The sequence below is a fragment of the Balaenoptera musculus genome, chromosome 11, assembly GCF_009873245.2.
Source record: "Balaenoptera musculus isolate JJ_BM4_2016_0621 chromosome 11, mBalMus1.pri.v3, whole genome shotgun sequence".
NCBI lineage: Eukaryota > Metazoa > Chordata > Mammalia > Artiodactyla > Balaenopteridae > Balaenoptera > Balaenoptera musculus.
Window position 1 is genome coordinate 68,897,255 of NC_045795.1, and position 18,143 is coordinate 68,915,397.

At 50.2% G+C, this 18,143-nt stretch overlaps 1 protein-coding gene across 4 annotated transcripts in view; it reads left to right on the plus strand.

Annotated features, from left to right (window-relative positions):
* The window catches only part of CACNA1D (calcium voltage-gated channel subunit alpha1 D), a 319,290-nt gene that overhangs the window by 243,002 nt on the left and 58,145 nt on the right, over positions 1 to 18,143 (plus strand). For all 4 annotated transcript variants that reach the window (XM_036868410.1, XM_036868411.1, XM_036868409.1 and 1 more), the window contains 10 exons: positions 211 to 358; positions 2,504 to 2,633; positions 5,884 to 5,943; positions 8,607 to 8,713; positions 10,210 to 10,297; positions 11,126 to 11,233; positions 11,321 to 11,373; positions 12,751 to 12,897; positions 14,647 to 14,848; positions 16,925 to 17,083. In XM_036868410.1, the coding sequence (XP_036724305.1) occupies positions 211 to 358; positions 2,504 to 2,633; positions 5,884 to 5,943; positions 8,607 to 8,713; positions 10,210 to 10,297; positions 11,126 to 11,233; positions 11,321 to 11,373; positions 12,751 to 12,897; positions 14,647 to 14,848; positions 16,925 to 17,083 (1,202 nt within the window). The remainder of the gene's footprint in view (positions 1 to 210; positions 359 to 2,503; positions 2,634 to 5,883; positions 5,944 to 8,606; positions 8,714 to 10,209; positions 10,298 to 11,125; positions 11,234 to 11,320; positions 11,374 to 12,750; positions 12,898 to 14,646; positions 14,849 to 16,924; positions 17,084 to 18,143) is intronic.

Here is an 18,143-nt window from a genome sequence, read left to right on the forward strand (position 1 = left end):
CTACGCATGCTCACCAGACGGGCCCGCTTCTCAGCCCCTCCCCACCCCCACATACTCTCCGTTCGGATTTGGAAGGGTTTTGATTAATGTAAGCTGATAGATGATGTTAAAGTTTAAGCCAAATATTCATGTGAAATTGAGGATGACCACTGAAACCCAAATGCAGTCTTTGTTTATTTCATGCCTAAAAAAAATGTGTCTCCTTTAAAGTAGGTGAAGAGGAAGAGGAGGAGGAAGAGGATGAACCCGAGGTTCCTGCTGGCCCCCGCCCTCGCAGAATCTCTGAGTTGAACATGAAAGAGAAAATCACCCCCATCCCCGAAGGGAGCGCTTTCTTCATTCTTAGCAAGACCAACCCGTAAATATCCCCTTTCTAGTTGCGCGGCTGCCCCGTCTCCCCCAGGACCCTGCAGGTTGCTTGAGGGGTGGCTGGGGATGGGGTGAGGGAAGACGGTTCTCAGTCCCTTTCTGCGCCTGAGCGTCAGGGCCCCAGGCCCCCTCGGACCCCTGTCCTGCTCCAGCCTTGCCTTTGCCCTCTGTTCATCTCTTCCTAGCCTTCCTGGGCCTGGACCAGGGGCTTAGGGGTGTGACCAGGTCCTGGGAGAAGTGCTGTTCCAGATTCTCCTCCCCCCAACCCCTGCACTGGGGCAGCAGTGGTGCAATACTGTGGCTCGGTCAGAGCCCACAGCTCTGGTGTGCCGTGAGTCGTCACCTGTGAAGTGTGTTCCATCCAAAGGACCCTTTCTTCACGAGGGGGCCTTCTGTTAAGATGCTGTGGGGGATGAGGATTTTGACCAACTTCTGCAGCGTATCTTCACCCAGAGATCCAGTTTAGTTGATTACTTTTCCCTATTGAGTTTGATGGTGATAAAGTAATAATCGCTCAGTGATATTGTATAGATGGTAGCTATTCAGTTCAGCTCCCTGATATCCTGCTTAAAATGCATTTCTCTTGTTAAAATGATCAGGTGCTCACCAGGAACATGGTAATTACTCACAAGTACTGTAAGAGGAAGATGTGTATTTACTAGCTGGTTTCTAGGTTTTAAATGATCTGGGAAGGAGTGAAATGCCGGGGCGGAATCGATGGCTCCTGGAAAGGTTTCTAGAATTGCAGAAGCAGTTCTGGGCTGTCAGCGAAGAACTCCATAAATTCACAGGCTCCAGGGAGACATAGGTGGGAAGCAAGGGGGGCTGCAGTCTTACAGACTTGAAGACTGGATGGTAGTCTTTATCACTCATCACCGTTGACAGTTTGGGTATCTCTTTTAAAAAGTTATTCAGCCGACTCACTGACATCTGCAGCTCATTGCGTCTGCCTATATTGGAGGAATGGATTGATTTTCCCCCAAAGCTTTGAGCACTCTTGCCCTCACAGCACTGGAAGGCCTTCCCTAGCTGCTGATGGCTTGCAGGCCCTCCAGGGACCACATCCCAGCATTAAGCAGCCCCAAAAGGGAAGATTTGAAGCAAGGGGTCACCTTCATATAAAGTGGACTCCAGTTTTTAAAGTGAAAAAAACATTTCAAAGGAAAACCTACATGTATTCTATAGACCAAAAAAAAAAAAAAACCAACTTTAAATTCTGAAGTCAAATATCGAGGCTAAGGGAAGTCAGGCACTAACTGCACTAACTAGCCCGTGGGACATCAGGGGCATCAGGAAAGGCTCTGATGGCCTGTGGCGCCGTCGTGAGAGCCAGGGCTGGGGGTGCTGAGCACGTGCAGTGGCATCCTTCTAAGATTCTTGCGTGATGGTGTAACTTCCACTTGACTTTCTCAGAAGTACTTGTTGTGGGTCGACTCCCCCTCCTCCCCGCAAAAATAGCACTTATGACAGAATCTCCACATAACAGGAGATTCCACCAAGCCTCACTTACTGTGGTCATGTTTTGATACAGCCCAGCTGCTGGGATTGCTCCCATTCTTTGTGAGCTGTTGGGATGAGCTCTGACCTCAGTCTCTGTTCCAAGGCAGGGAAAGGGAGCAGCTGGGCTTCACGTTATGGTGGGGCTATGTCACCCTCAGACCTGGATTGGAATTCTGCCCCTAGTCCCTACTATCTGGGTCACCTTTTTTTTTTTTTGGCCACACCGCTCGGCTTGTGGGATTTTAGGTCCCTGACCAGGGATCACACCTGGGCCCTCGGCAGTGAGAGCATAGAGTCCTAACCACCGGACCGCCGGGCAATTCCCATAGCTGGGTCACCTTAAGAAAGTTCTTTCACAGGCTGAAGCCTCAGTTTCTTCACCTTCAGAAGGACGGTGTCCACACTTTTAAGGACTCAGTGAATGGTCTCTGCGGTGTGTTCATACAGAGCACTTGGGGTTTGCCGTCCTGGGGTTTCCAGGGGCTGATGGTCCGGTGGGTCCGTTTGCTGGGTGGGGGCTTGGGCGGCACAGGGACAGCTGTCCTCCACCTGGTTCGTCGCCGCGGAGTGGCCCTAGTGTGCCGAGGGCCCGGGCCCTTCTGGGGCTGCGTCCATGCGGCGGCTTTCCCTGCAGGATCCGCGTGGGCTGCCACAAGCTCATCAACCACCACATCTTCACCAACCTTATCCTCGTCTTCATCATGCTGAGCAGCGCTGCCCTCGCCGCCGAGGACCCCATCCGCAGCCACTCCTTCCGGAACACTGTAAGCCCCCAGCGAGGACGGCAGGGCGGGGCTCCCCGGGTCGGCGCTGAGCTCTCGGGCAGAGGCCGCGTCCGTGCATGGTCCGCAGGGGCCGTGAGGGTAAAAGCTCAAGTGGGCCTCCTGTTCACCTGTAGGCATTTTCTTTCAGGTTTGTCAGTGCCAGAGGGGTTTTGTTTTACGGGCACAAACCTTTATGGAATCGTGTATTTTACACCTCGTTTCAAATATTCTGCAATAACTGAGTATTTTCAGGGGCTCCGCTTCTCTACTTCTCCGTTCCTCGCTGCCAACATTTTGGTCCCTCTTTCCGCCTCCCTGGTCCAATTCACATGCACACCTATTTTGAGATTCCCACCTGGTGGCAGCATCCAGCAGGAGAGAAAGGAAAATTGAAACCAGGTGTGTCACGTGCCCGGGAGCTCTTATGTAGGGTTGGCAGGAAGACTTAAATGCACAAAGCTACTTGGTTCTGTTACTGACAAGAAATACAAGTTAGGGAGATGACAGATGTGGACCTGAAGGGTTCAGTGGAGAAGAACTAAGTTTTGGTTAGTTTGGGGCAGGAGGTGGCTTTACAAAGAAGACAAGCAGAGAGTTTAGTCTCGTTTTTGTAATCAGTTTCATAATTTAGGGCTGGCTCCCTTCCCCAGCATCGATGTTGGGCAGAGACTGGTACCTAAATCAGTTCCTGCCTGAGCAGTTCAGTCTCAGCAGGTCAGCTGTCAGCACTGAGAACAGTCCAGAGGCGAGACAGCTTCAGAGGACGGTAGCCTGTTGACCGCCCGGCCTCAATACCATAGCGCAGTTTCAGATGATCGCCCAGAAAGCTGCCTGGGGAGGGAGGCCCACAAGTGTGCGAGGCCGTCAGGGGTCGCTGCCTTGCCTGGTTGGTACCTCTTTCTGTACAACAGGTTTTTAGAGATTTGTGTATTTAGACAAATCACCAGATCAGTGTCCCACGATTTCAGTTGTGACAACCAAGCCCTGTGCTGTCTTTTCATTTCCAGTGCTCTTGGTTTGAAGCCTGGCAAACCCAATCTATCAGATTGCTGAAACTCGGGCACCCTGATACGAAGATTAAAAGATCTTCCCCTCAAAACATGTGTGGGTGATGTAAAGATGAAGGCCCTGAGCCTGTCTCAGTCTGTACTCAGAGGTTAGGGCTTTTGTTAAGATTCTCGAGGCTGTCTCAACACTCAGATGGAACAAGGCCCTCAGTGTCACTGGTTCCATCCTAAAGATGAGACACAAGGGGGAAAAGCTGTTTGGGAAAAAAATACCATTATGTGATGGACTAGGTCAGAAGCTAGTCCTAGGACACAGATAGACAAAGAGTTAATTTACATGCGGGCCTCATGTTCTAATTTTTTATTGTAATTACTTCCCCATGGGTTTATTTCCCTGCCACTTTTCCCAAGAATGTTATTGTTCTTTTTTAATAGATGTACATATGTATGTGTGTCTTGCTTTTAAAATACCACAGTGTTTTTATTTGACCGTAGTCAGAACGCTTAACATGAGATTTTCCTTGACAAAATTTTAAGGATACAAGACAGTACCCTTAACCTTGGGCACCACGTTGGATGGCAGATCTCTGGAACTCACTCACCTTGTGTGACAGAAACTTTACCCATGTCCACCTCCCCCAGCCCCTGACAGCCGCCATTCTGCTTTCTCTCTGCGAGTTTCATTACTTTAGATACGTTGTATAACTAATATCATGCAGTGCTTTTTCTTTTTTTTTTTTTAAACCTTAGCTGATTCATTAGTGAAAAAGAGAAAGGAGGCAGAGTGAGGAAAGAACAACCTGAGTCCAAGAGCTTTGACCCCGGGTACCAGGCTGAGCTGTTGGCTTGTCGGCAGCTGTGTCATTCTTGGCTACCCATGTGCTTTCAGCAGGCACAGCCCTGCTGCGACCTCGGAGGGGCTAAGGAGGAGGGGCAGGGTCCCCCGTGGGCAGCCTTGGTAGTGTACTGGGAAAGACCTTTCATTGCCTAGCCAGAAACACAGATACACAGAAGGGTTCCAGCAAAATTTATACATCCCCAAATGGAAACAGTTTGGAAAACGAATAATACTGTCTGAAGAGAGAGAACTTCAGCGAGGAGGGCTGCCTTTGAAACAGAGGTCCTCGCCTTAGTGTAACAGTAGTAAGGACTCCCCTGGGGTGGGTCCCACACGGACACAGCAGGGCCCGTGGCTCTTGACTGGCATATCGGAGACCTGGCTTCCCGCTCAGCGACGCAGAGACTGGCCGCGTGGCCTGAGCAGCTGCCCCTGTTCTCAGCATCCACATCTGTGAAATGAACGGAGTTGGCCTGGGTGGGCTCCACGGGTTATCTTCCAGGGCCGCTCTCTTCAGTTCCCCCAAACCACAGAGCCCAGTTGTCATGCAGATAAGCAGCCAAGACGGCCTCTTCCGGTGGCAGAGTCTCGGCTGCTGTGTTTGTGGCTGAGGATTCCCTGTGGGCAGCCTTAGTCAGGCCCACTGCTGCCCACCTGCCCGCCCTGAGGAGAAGCAGGGACCCCAGAAGGGGTTAGCAGGACTCCACTGGTTGGAAAGTAGACGGTATTCTCAGGAATGCTGATAAAGTGGGCTGGACCATCATTCAGAGGCCAAGTCAGTCCGTTCTTTGAATGGGCCCAGCAAGGAAAACACCTGCCTTGAGAGAGAGAGCGGTGTTAGATTCAGAGCAGCGGGCAGGAGGAAGACGATAAGTGAAACTCTTCCTTGCAGATTTCTCCAGTCCGGCACATCGGTGGGGGAAGGGTGTTTGCTCCCTGATTGAATGGGCTGGAATTGGAGGGGACACGTGGCCCCATTTGGTGCCACTAATACCTTTGTTTACATTTTCCCTCCAATCCAAAGTTCAGCTGAATGACAGCATATTTCATTCTACCAAAAAGGCAGTTAAAAATCTAAAATGTGTGTGAGACTAATTTATCTGGTGCCACAAGTTACTTACCAGCATAGTGCTTTCATAAGTGAGCCTCTGTCTGCCCAGAACACGAGGCTGGGGTGGGGGGGGGGGAGGGGTGTGTGGAGAGGTGTCAGCAGGAGTGGTTACAGGAGGTAAGTATCCCCAAAGCTCTTGGTTGGACCAAGGTGGAGCCCTTTGAGCATCTCTGCACTTTCCTCCAGGGTGGCAGGCATATCCCGGGAGAACGGGTCTCTGACCGCTTGTGGGCGTGTAGCTGTCGGGGTTTGTCCGGATGCCTTTTTCTCATCTCCACGTGTTGTGCCTTGCAGATACTGGGTTACTTTGACTATGCTTTCACAGCCATCTTTACTGTTGAAATCCTGTTAAAGGTAATGGCTTTTTCATTGATCCTCGCATACTCTAAAGCAGCGGTAGCAATAACGGTGGCAATTCTTTGTTTACCTTCCAGATGCTAGGTTATGCAGATTATGTCTTCACTGGTACTTTTGCATTTGAGATCGTTTTGAAGGTAACAGGTGCCACAGGAGTGTGTTTCAGGGGCCTGCTCCTGTGTGTGACACACGGCCAAGACGCGTGACGTGCTTTTGGCTATTTTCAGTTTTTGTCCTCTGTGATCAAGCTCCGCTTTTTTTTTTTTTTAACCAAAGGATTTTTTTCCTGTAACCATTCAACTTGTTTTTGCTGTTTCTTTTTAACCTTTGAATGCATGTAGGAGCTACTTTGGCTTCCTAATAGTGATTGGAAATTATATTTTGCTCCTTTTTTAATGTCCTCTGAAATGTGTCAACTGATAACAGATACAACACTATGTGTGAACTTTCTTCCACCCTTCTTGACATCAAAGTCAGAGGAAAAGCATTTCTCCTGCGAAGGGAATGTCTCTCTTCTCATTTCTTTGACTGCATTATGTTTTCAGTGCCCTAAAAGAGTAACACACTATTTTCTTGCAACAGGATTTGCAAGATAATGTGGGTCTCTTTGTGTTAAGATATATCTGTTTTAATGGATGGGCTTACGTTTACACAAACGAACAGAGCACCCTCTGGACAGGGGGCCCGGAATGTGCTGCCCATGCATGAGTTGCCAGTTGCCATTGCTGCATGTGGTTTGTGTACTGGTTGTGAAGGCCACCCTGGGGAGAGCTCGTTCCTATGTACTCAGAGGTCTGGAGACCCACAGCAGAGAGCCCAGAACCCCAGACTTGCTGAGGGGCATGCGTCCTCGCAGTACTGGGACAACGTGGCCTGGGACAACTGTCAGGGCAGTCATCTCCTAGCAGAGAGACAAGCTGGGGAATGAGATCTTGGAACCACAGTTTCTTTAAACCATGTTGGGGTTTTTGTGTGTGCATCTCAGGACAAAAAACGAAAAAAAAAATGTATTTTAATGTACCGTGGAACTTGGGCTCTTCACAAAATCTTCTGTCAAATGAAACCTCAGTTAACATTCCAGGCAATAGGGTATTTAGTTATTTTCTCTCCCTCTTTTTTTTTTTTTTTTTTTTTTGGTTAATGAAAATACTAGCACAAAACCAACCAACCAACCTCTGTTTAAACCCTTGTTAAAAATCTTCTAGGCATTTGAGTTCATTTTCCTGCCTTTAGGCCAGTAAATTTGGTTGACGGTTGTCCTAAGTGAGATGCTGCCTGGGTCAGAGAGCAGATTCTACCTCCGTCTCCGCGGTGATGGGCGTTGGTGCAGAAGGCACAGGGCATGGGGTGCAAGGACGCTCACCTGGCCTCTGCTTCATCCTGAGCTGCTTTTGTTTTTTTTGGCAATTTGCCTTCTCCTCAAACTGAACAGGAAAGTGTTATCTTTAGCCTGTTAGCCTGGTTAATTGAGGTTTTACTTTCCACATTTTTAAGTTGTTCAATGCATTTAGTTCCTCTTGGGCTTCAGGGCAAAGAGATAACAGGTTTATTTAAAAGAAAAAAAACCCCACAATTATTGCTTTTCAATTTCTATATATTTGCCTCAGTGACTTAAATCTTCCAAATCAATCCTCATTTTGAAAGTATCTCATAGAGTGGAAAATGAGCTAAAACAAGAAGGATTCAGAAAATGCAGAATCTCTGAGAAGCAGCTGACATCGAAAGGGTGGTTCCTGGTGGCCTGGGGAGGATTTGGAAGGCTGTTTGGATACTGGGTTAAACCATTTGAAGTGGCCTTTTTTTGGTAGGTTAAAGAGGGTTAATTATTGGCAGTTCCATATGGGCCAGTATAATTAGCTCCCAGCTCTGCCTCTCCTCTCCTGTACTTATCTGAAACTTCTCCCATCTGTTTTTTTAAAGAAGCAGTAACTCCATGTATTTTGCAGTTTTTATTCTGGAGCACTTCCTCACTAAGCTCCTTATTCAAGAAGCTCAGTGGGGAACCTGCGGTGTGGGCTCCGGGCACTCGGGGCCGTGACTTAGCAGGTGACGGCTTCTGAGCCACACCTGGCACGTGCTAGAGTAGCTGGACTTGGAGGAGCCTCTAAAATGGGTGCATCACTAAGGGCTGTTAGGAGCAATACGGGGCCTGGGAAAACCATGCAAGTTTCTATATCAACGGAGCATGTGAGCCCGGGGCTCAGGCACTTCTAGCCCCACTTGGGAAGTCTGGGTTGGAGCAATGTGGGCTCTGCTGGGGTCTCAGAAGGGCTGGACTGGCATTTTGTGGGGAAGCCAGGTTGTCTGGGCAGCGATTACATCCTGACAAACCTGGTTAAGTGGACTCTCTGCTGAGACAGAGCCTTTGGACATGCCAATGATATATTCATAATTGAAATTTGTTTTCACTCTAATAATGTCCAGTGAAATAATTGCTCTCTTCTTTTAAAATGTATAGGAAATCAGCTGCCCCTTTTCCATTTTTGAGCAAAGCATTCGGTTGCTCTGCCCTGTTGGTTTACATTTCTGGCTTCCTAATGCACACTTGTTCATAAAGTCATACTTTGCTCAAGCTTTTGTAAAGAGCCCAGGTTTCTTTTCCTCTGCAGAGAGAAACAAAACAAAACAAAACACTAAATCACTCATGATTCTGCTTATAGATGACGACTTTTGGAGCTTTCCTCCACAAAGGGGCTTTCTGCAGGAACTACTTCAACTTACTGGATATGCTGGTCGTTGGGGTGTCTCTGGTGTCATTTGGGATCCAGTAAGTATTCTGGGGCGTGTGTGAACGTGTGTGTACAGGACTGTTGGGCAGGAAGGTCTATGTGAGGAATCTTAACATAATTCATAAAGCCTAGGCATCATTTTAATTATGGCATTCGGTTATCTGGGAAAGCTTAATTTGTGCCCATGCCAGAAAGCATTGGGACAACTCATGCTTTCTTGTGTTTCTGTTTTTCTTTTTATGCCCTCTGCTGGGTTGTGCTCATTATTCTCTGTGATATTTTTTTCAAAAGAGGGTGAAAGAAGTCTAGACTAGGAGGGAGGGCAGCTGGACTCTAGTCTGGGTTCTCCAGGGGCTGGTCCAGGGCCCGGGGCCGGCGGGGGCTCCTCTCCCAGGATCTCGGTTCCCCCTCTATACAGGAGGGGTTGGACGAGGTGACCTCTCAGGCCTTTCCAGCTTGGATATTGAAGGCTTCCCTTCCTCTCCAGGATAAATCAGCTGCTATGACCCTTTTCTTTTGGCATCTAAAATTTTTAGCTAGAAGGGGCCAAAGCTGCAAGTCAGAGCCCCAGGACCTTTCCATGGCATTGAGAGATTTCTGGTGGGGAACAGCCCCAGCTGTACACTGCCTGCCTGCTGTACCTGGGGGTTTGGGGCAGAGGCTCCAGTGGGAGCATCCAGGGGTGGCCTTGCTTTCCTGCTGACTCTGAAGCACCTCTGCTCAGGTGCTGACCATCAGTGCCCCCCCATATGAGAGCACGTGTGTGCACATGGCCTCTGAACTAAAGGGAAATGAGAGGCTCTATCCCCCTCAGAAGGGGGAGGACCCCTGCCTGAAACTGCCCTGTGTTAAAATCCTCTTCCTCACCTCTCATCAGTACCCAGTGAGAGGGAACCATGTAGTCACAACTCGGAAAGGCATTCTCATGAGTATCTTTGCAACGCCTGTAAGCTCGCAGCTGTGCCTGTGCTTTCCAGCTGCCGCCCACCCCCCCCCATATGCTAACCCCATACCCACTTGGGACTCACCTGATATCACCTCTATGGGGCCTTCCCAGACTCCCCAAGGTGTGTTCCCCGGGCTGCCTTCCCTCTGTTGTTACACCTACACGCTGGCTTGCGGTTGCCCATCTCTCCCGCCCAACAGCGGACTCCTTGAAGGCCAGAGAAGCCCAGCACCAGGGCACTGCAGCAGGTCTCCAAACTTAGAAAACCAACCAAACCAACGCAACTCAGCCAAGTACTGCCTAGCGTTTACATCAGGTGGAAAGAATAAAGCAAACTCCTAAGTTGTGTCTCTGCTGCATTAGTTGTGTGCCTGTCAGGGTCTCTGAGAGTGCGGGGGGCCTGGCTTAGGAGGTGCCATGGAGTGTGGACCGGGAGGAGGAGACGCATCCTCGTGTGTGGGCCATGGGGAGAGATTAGCCCTGCTGCACGTGGTCCCACCATAGTTATACTAAAGTGAAATCATCTCACAGTATTTTACCCGCTGTAATGCACTCTGCTGGCTTGCTTTCCTCTGCTCTCTCCCTTAGATCCAGTGCCATCTCTGTTGTGAAGATCCTGAGAGTCTTACGGGTCCTGAGACCGCTCAGGGCAATCAACAGAGCAAAAGGACTTAAGGTTTGGATTTCTCTCCAGGCTGGGCTGGCTTCGGTTGGGGTTAGCTGTCATCACTGATTTTTCTGGGCTGGGACTGGGTCGAGGCCTGATGAATTTTCCAGTGGGCTTTGCCTTTGAAAAGAACATTTCTAACCAATGAAGCTGCCTCTGCTAAGTGCTGGTAGTGTTTTTCAAGTTATTATTTTACTCACAGACTTAGAGAACGATCTTATGGTTACCGGGGGGGGGGGGGGGGGGGGGAGGAGGGGTAGGGGGAGGGATAGATTGGGAGTTTGGGATTGACATGTACACACTGCTATATTTTAAATAAAATGCCTTTCCATGAAAAAAAGTTACTATTTTTTAAATTTTTTGTTAATTTAAGATGTTTTTCTTTATTTGATTACTGTTCACACTTCATTACTTTTTTCATTATTAATAGTATTCCTTTGGGTTTCTTTTAGTCTTTAAATCTATTCTTGTGCAGTGTGTACAAAAGGCCAGAGGGTTTACATTTTCCTCAGTCGTCTTATGGGGTACAGGGCCCTGTGGGCCTGTATGCCAGGCAGTGCTGTACCCCATGGCATTTCTTCTGACTGAGCTCACTGCTTTGGAGGAAGCCAAGGAGGGACCTGCTTACAGGGCGTTCCTCCCAGGTGGCCATAATGCACTGGGGGTAACTCCATAGATAACTACCTGAAAAACAAAGCATAAGGGACTGTCAGGTAGGCAAATAATATAAAAATGCATACAATCCTAGAAAATCTTGGCTGGTATTCGTTCACCCCGTGGCTAAAATAACACAGGGAAGTAACGCTCCCCTGTCGCCTCCCCACCCCCTCTCCCTAGCACGTGGTCCAGTGCGTCTTTGTGGCCATCCGGACAATTGGCAACATCATGATCGTCACCACCCTCCTCCAGTTCATGTTTGCCTGCATCGGGGTGCAGCTCTTCAAGGTACAGGGAAGGGCCTTCAAGCATGGAGCCCAGCCCATCTTCTCCAGGCGGAGCCCACATTTGACTGTCTGTCTGTTTTGTATCCAGGGAAAGTTTTACCGATGCACAGATGAAGCCAAAAGTAACCCCGAAGAATGCAGGTGAGTGTCCTGAACGTGGGAGTGGGGAATTTGGAAGAACAGATAAAAAGCTTCAAGAATCCGCTCGTGCTAGCATTTCAGAAGTTTTTTGTTGTGGAGGACAAGAGGCCTGAGAGCTCAGCTCATGGCTGGAGAGATGGAAGGGTTTTGTTTTGAGGTGAAACTCACATAACGTAAAATCAACCATTTCAAACTGTACAGTTCAGTGACATTTCATACAATCACATTGTGGAGGGAGCACCACCTCTGTCTAGTTCCAAAGCTTTTCATCACCCTTAAGGCATGGACAGATGACTTCTGATGTTTGGTATAGAATCAGTAAACTGGGGGAGAGAGTGGGCACTAACACCTAAAATAACAATTATGAAATGCCCCCCAAAAGCTCCCCCTACAGCCACGTATCCAATTTTTTCCTCAAACCAGAACTTGAAGCTTAACTTCCTGGAGTTCAGGATCTGGCCACCCTCTTCTGACAGGTCCCAGGATGCTTCTTTCTCCTTGCTCCCATCACCCACATCTTGGCCATATGTTCGCTCACAATAATGGGCAGAGGAGAGAGCAGGTGGCATATACTCATTCCTCTTATCCCAATGCATCCAGAAGACTATGAAGGTAGACACGGAGACCATTGCCTGAAGTTCTGAGACCTTAGAAGCATAGACGTCCCCGTGTCCCTGTCCTTTTGAGATGTCACCAGGCAAGGCTGGCCTGCTTGCACTGTGTTCATTGAGGGTTTCTTTTCAGCAGAAGGTGCAGTCAGAGAGCACCAAAGGCCGTGTGACTGTGGCAGTGCACCTCAGGGGCCCCGGTCACCCCGTTCATGCTCTGGGGGGTGGGGGTGCCCACGGAGGTGACAGCACAGCAGCCGTGCGAAGACGCTATCCCTTCCCTCGCTAAGTCGGCCTCCTCATCTGTGAAATAGAGACATTCTAGGAGAAATACTGTGTGCCAGCGATTATAGAATTGTTTTGGAAAGAAAACTGGGAATACTGTTAGTATAAGAGAAGGAATTTGATTAAAACTAAAATGTAGATTAGAGGATGCCTGGGCTTGTTTCCCAGAGCTTGTGGAATTCTGCGTGGCCAAAACTTTCGGTTCTTCATTGCACACTTTGAGGCCATTGTATGAGGGACGGTTCTTGTTCGGTAGTTTTCATTTGTGATCAGGCTGGGTGTCTGCCTGGTCACTCTGGAGAATACTCATTTAGTCATTGCTGCACGGTTATTTGAACCGTAGAGTAGGCTAAATGCAGGGCAAGATATGGAGAAATGCAGGCTGTGCCATGCTCAGAACAGTGGCCTGGCTGGTGTAGGGATCGGGCAGTGTGACCGATTCCACATCCTGCCAGGGTGACCGCCCACTTCCTTTCCCCTCTAGGGGGCTCTTCATCCTCTACAAGGATGGGGATGTCGATAACCCTGTGGTCCGTGAGAGGATCTGGCAAAACAGCGATTTCAACTTTGACAACGTCCTCTCAGCTATGATGGCTCTGTTCACGGTCTCCACGTTCGAGGGCTGGCCCGCGTGAGTACCGAGATCGTGTGTCTCCCAGGGGCGCTCCTGCTGCTTCGTGGGCACTCTGGGCTGAGCCGGCTCTCCTGGAGAGCGAGTCCTTCTGCTTTTCTCCAGTTTTGTAGGCCTTTTCTATGACTTTTTAACTTTGGGCCACTTATCACCCACTTCCTGGCCCACGGGACTCCTCTGTCTGATTAGGCAAAGGATTAACCCCTGTGGGCAGCCAGGACTCTCGGATTTGGGAAGCTGGGGTGGTGGAAGGGGGGTATCTCTCAGCGGGCTCCTGGGGGACATCGCTGGATGTGGATGGGGAGTCCCCAGAGGCATTTTTCAGGCCAGCTCCTGTGTCACCTCATCAGTAAAGCTGCCGCTACACTGTTCCTAAAGAGGTCCTTGATAGTGTCCCAGACCGTTCATTCATTTGTTCATTCACTCCTAGTCATGTACTAACACGTGCCATTGTGCCACGTCTTTCACTGCCACGCTCACTGGCTCATTCATAAAGTGTGCTCTTGATACCAGCTCCATGCAACATGCTGTGCTAAGCCCTGTGGAAGAAGCAGAGCTGTCTAGATGTGGTTCCCCCTTTCACAGCCCACGTTTAGTCAGTGTCCTCAGCCAAGCCAAGCAGGAGGGTCCTGGTGTGGCAGAGACATGCAGCATAGGGTCCTGAGGAATGGCTAGGAATTTGATGGGTGAGGTAAGAAAAGTGGAAAGAAGGTAGAATACAAAAGGAGACCTCTTGTACCTTTGTTGTTCTCTGCTCTCTGATGGCCCCCCAGCTCCTGCCACCAGAACATATATATGTTGATAGCGTTCTGAATGTCAAGTTCTCATGCCCAGAGGAGGGTGGTCAGGCTGGCAGGGCTCTCTGGATGTGTGGGGTGTCTGCGAAGTAGAAGGACAGTTGGGTGGGGCTTGTTCATTGGTGGATTGGTCCTGCGAGAAGAGGAGCATGGAGTGAGAGCCTGCACTCTACAGAGGCACGAGCTGTGGTCTCAGGTTTTACACACTGCACTTCAGGAAATCTGGGTGGCAGCTGCCACCAGGGACGGCAGGGAAATGAACAGACTTGGGGCTTGGGGCTCAGGGGAGGTGGACTCAACTCCTGCTCTGCCCCCGGGACTGTGACCTTGGCACTTAGATCCCTCTCTGAGCTTCCGTAAGACAGGGACGACAGTATGTCCGCCTTTCCAGATGGATGTGAAAGCACCTAGCACGGTGCAGGCCTCCGGCGGGTGCCTGGAAGGGCCGAATCTGCATCAGAATGAGCGTACATTGAATTGGAGGCTGTTGCAGTAGTTGCCCCTCTTTCTGCTCAGAGTTCTGCCCGGCACATACTTAATTTTAGTGCCTGTTTCAGTTTGGGGAACCTCTCGTAGTTCTTTGGAAATGCCCTGGCCGCTCACTCGTTGTCTTGCGTTTACAGCTTTCATTTCCACCAGTGTCTTCCATGTGATGTCCTTCCTCTCTTCTGTCTGTGACTAGAAAGGAGCCTTATTGGATATTTGTAAAATCTTTTCCAGTCTTCAAAGCAATCAGTCAACAAATATATCCCAGGTGTTCCCTCCGCCAGGTGCCGGGCTGATGGGCCTAATGCTCAAGAGGCTTCCTGAGGGACCTCCACGTGTCCCGGGGCCTTGGGGTGGGCTCCCAGTGAGGGGTCCGGCCGTCAGTGCCCGCAGAGGCGGTCAGAAGCCAGCGGGGCTGGGCTGCTGGCCGAGGGCGCTGGCGCTCACTGGATCCTCTGCTCTCCAGGTTGCTGTACAAAGCCATTGACTCGAACGGAGAGAACGTCGGCCCCATCTACAACTACCGCGTGGAGATCTCCATCTTCTTCATCATCTACATTATCATCGTAGCGTTCTTCATGATGAACATCTTTGTGGGCTTCGTCATCGTCACGTTTCAGGAGCAGGGGGAGAAAGAGTATAAGAACTGTGAGCTGGACAAAAATCAGGTTAAAGTCACACACTGTTTGGGCTTCTGTCCCTTGAGCCAAAGAGGAGTGATTTCTCTTTTGACGGCTTCCCGCACGTACAGAGAAGGGTGCCCACCTGCTCTCTGTCCCTGGGGCTTGGGCCCTGCTCACAGCACACTCTCAGCCACTGTGAGTCATCAGTGTGGAGAGTTAGTTTCCCAGATGCAGATTAGGCTGTAATTTTGAAATTTACCCCCAGACATGTGAGTGAGAAGTCAGGATACCTAGGCCACCTTCTGTGGTCATGACCCACTAGTGACAGCTCAGAGTCATGTAGGATGGTGTGGCCTGGAGCCAGAAAGCACCCAGTGACAACTCGCACAGTCTCTCCCAAGGGATAGCCTTTTATCTCCTCAACCTCGGGACTATTGACGTTTGAGGCTGGATAATTCTTTGTTATGCTTGCTGTGCGTGGTTGAGAAGCCTCCCTGGCCTCTTCCCACTAGATTCCAGTAGCACCTTCTGCCCCCCACCCTCATTCCCGCTCCATTTTTGGTGACAACCAAAAACATCTCCAGACATTGTCAAATGTGCCCTGGTTGAGAACCATTGACTTAGGAGGAAGTACCCTATCACACCACCGGGAAAGTCGCTAACTTTAAACTTGGGACTCAGATTGCACTGGCATCACTCTCTTGATCTAGCACGTTGTTTTAACCAGTCTGTTAGGTGCAGGGGCCTTTGGCTCTGATCGTGTGCTGATGCGAGGGAGCCGGGAGGCCTGTCTGGTCCTGTTCTACCTGCACGTGCTCTGTGACTGTGGGTGCCTCCACCTCCTGTCTGGGCTGTCTCCCTTCTCTCTAAATTGAGGGCATTAAGGAGTTACTTTTAAAGGTCTTTTTCAGCCCTAAAAGATAGTCTGTGAGATCGAGATTCTGTTCTGGGAGTTTCCCCCAGGCCCTCTATCAGTAGCCCTCTTTGTTTGATGATTACATAGAGAGCAAGAATCATCTGCCAGCCTGAGCTTCCTGGCGGGAAGTCGCCATGCATGGTGAGGCCGTCTGTCTCAGGCTGCAGCATCTCCACTGGGGGAAACACGAGGACAGCTTGGTTTATAGGAAGACGTTGCTGTGAGTTGTCAGGGCGTCCCTGCAGATTTTATCAGTGACTGTCTGAGGGAGGCCTGGCCCAGCTCTTCACCCCTCCCGACCCCCGCCAAGGAAGAAGAGTGTCAGGGCAAGACCCAGGCAGAACCAGAGCTGAAATTAGGTCACCACGAGGTCCAGGATAGGCTCCAGTCAGGGGTCCCAAGAGTCAGCATGTGAGGTCACAGCAGGGCCAGGTCCTGGACAGAGAGAGCCTGTGGTCGGTCTGGGCCTAGGAGCAAGTAGGGTATGATGCTGAAATGGCTTTCAGGGCTGGAGGCTCCCTCCGGGCTTGCTGCAAAGGGTGGACTGGTCTCGGCCCCAGCATCAGTGGGCGGGGCAGTGCTCTGGCCATCATCACGGACCACGTCCTGGGGGTTCTAAGATGAACACGACAAGCTCCTGAGCCTCAAAAGCTCTCAGACAGACACACAGCTCACTCACCACTAGTCACTTAGGGTTAACACGCTCGTTCTGGCTTCTGGTAGGCGTCTTGTGTGGGTCCGTCCTGGAGCAGCCATGGGACCTCCAATCTCAGGGAGTCAGCCCAGCCCCTCTGGTTCTTGAGGATTTCCTTGCCTCTCGTTACTTCGCTTCCTTCCCTGGGCAGGAGAACTACGGATGTACTCCACCAGCATCAAGGAAGGGCAGGGATAAGAAGACGTGGGTCAAGGCTTTGCATCTCTGCTTAATGCACCGCAGGACCTCAGTCTTTTAATAAGCGAAATGGAAGCAAACTGGGTCCTCTGCTTTTACCCTCAAAGGCTGCTGTGAGGACCAGATGAGGTGATGGAGCTGGGGGCCCTTTGTCAGTGATGCTGAGTGGTACCTGTGCGGGTTGTGCTGGCGGTTTCCCCTCGTTCTCGCTCCCTCCCAGTAGGTGTGCACCAGCTTTTCAGGGCAGACGAGAACTGTGTCCTTCTTCCATAGACGTGCTCAGGATCCCCGTTGCTCTTTTCTGTCGTTGCAGCGTCAGTGTGTTGAATACGCCTTGAAAGCACGTCCCTTGCGGAGATACATCCCCAAAAACCCCTACCAGTACAAATTCTGGTACGTGGTGAACTCCTCGCCTTTCGAATACATGATGTTTGTCCTCATCATGCTCAACACACTCTGCTTGGCCATGCAGGTAAACATGGAGACAGCCGCGTGGATCACGTCTGGGCCTTCGGTGCAGCCCCATGCCCCAAATTCTGAGGGTGGAATGCCGCCCCCTCACAGGAGGAAGGGTTTGATTATCTGATGAGTGTGGGCTGTAGTTTGGCCAGACTCCTATTCTGGCTAACAGTTGCCATGGCAGGAGTTTACAGTCACTCTTCTGCGTAAGAGACTGTACAGCGTGAGCATAAGTGACATTTCTGTGGAGACCTAGCATGGCTTGCAGGCCTGTAAACCTTTACTGTGGGCTTCTGTGGCCAGGGAGTGGTTGTGGACTAAAAGCTCTGTCTGTGTGGAAATGAACAGGCAGGGTCTTCAATCCTGACTTGACTCCTTAGCAGCTGGGTGACCCGGGGAAAGTTATTTAAATCCCCCGAGCCTGGCTTTGTCGATTGGTAAAGTGGGAAACAAAGTTTATGCTGGGTAATTTGTGTCAGGCACTTTGCTCTGGGCCTGTCACAGAGTGTCATTCCTGTCCTCAAGTCACTCTCAGCGTGGCAGTGGGGAGTCTTCTGGTCCGTGGAGTACTGAGTTTGACCTGCCTGACAGCGACTCTTTGCTCACTCTGGGAGCAAGGAGTGCAGCTCACTTCAATTGGCCACGTTGGATTACAGGGCGGTATTGATAGTGAGCGTTTCCAGCACTTGCGTTGTCTAGTGGATATTGCACTAGGACAAGAGTGGCCAAGGTCTAGATTCAGTTTCCCACTGGCTCTAAGAACTTGAGCAAATCAAACCAACTCCCAGTGCTGTCTGGAAGATGAGTGTAAAGACAGCCAAGGGTACGTTTTCTGGCCCTTTCCTTAAATATAAGAATTCCTTATGAATGAGGACCCTCTGCTGATGTAGGGAAAAGCATGAGGGCAAGATAACAGTGCCTTTGATTGAATATAGGCCTAAATGGCATATAATATATCCTAACCGAATCCTACCTTCGTCCATAGACCTGTGGGTGTGTTCTGCATTGTGCCTGGGTCAAGGCCCTGAGTAGAAACCCTGCTGGGAGAAAGGGTGGATTCCCTTTATTCCGAG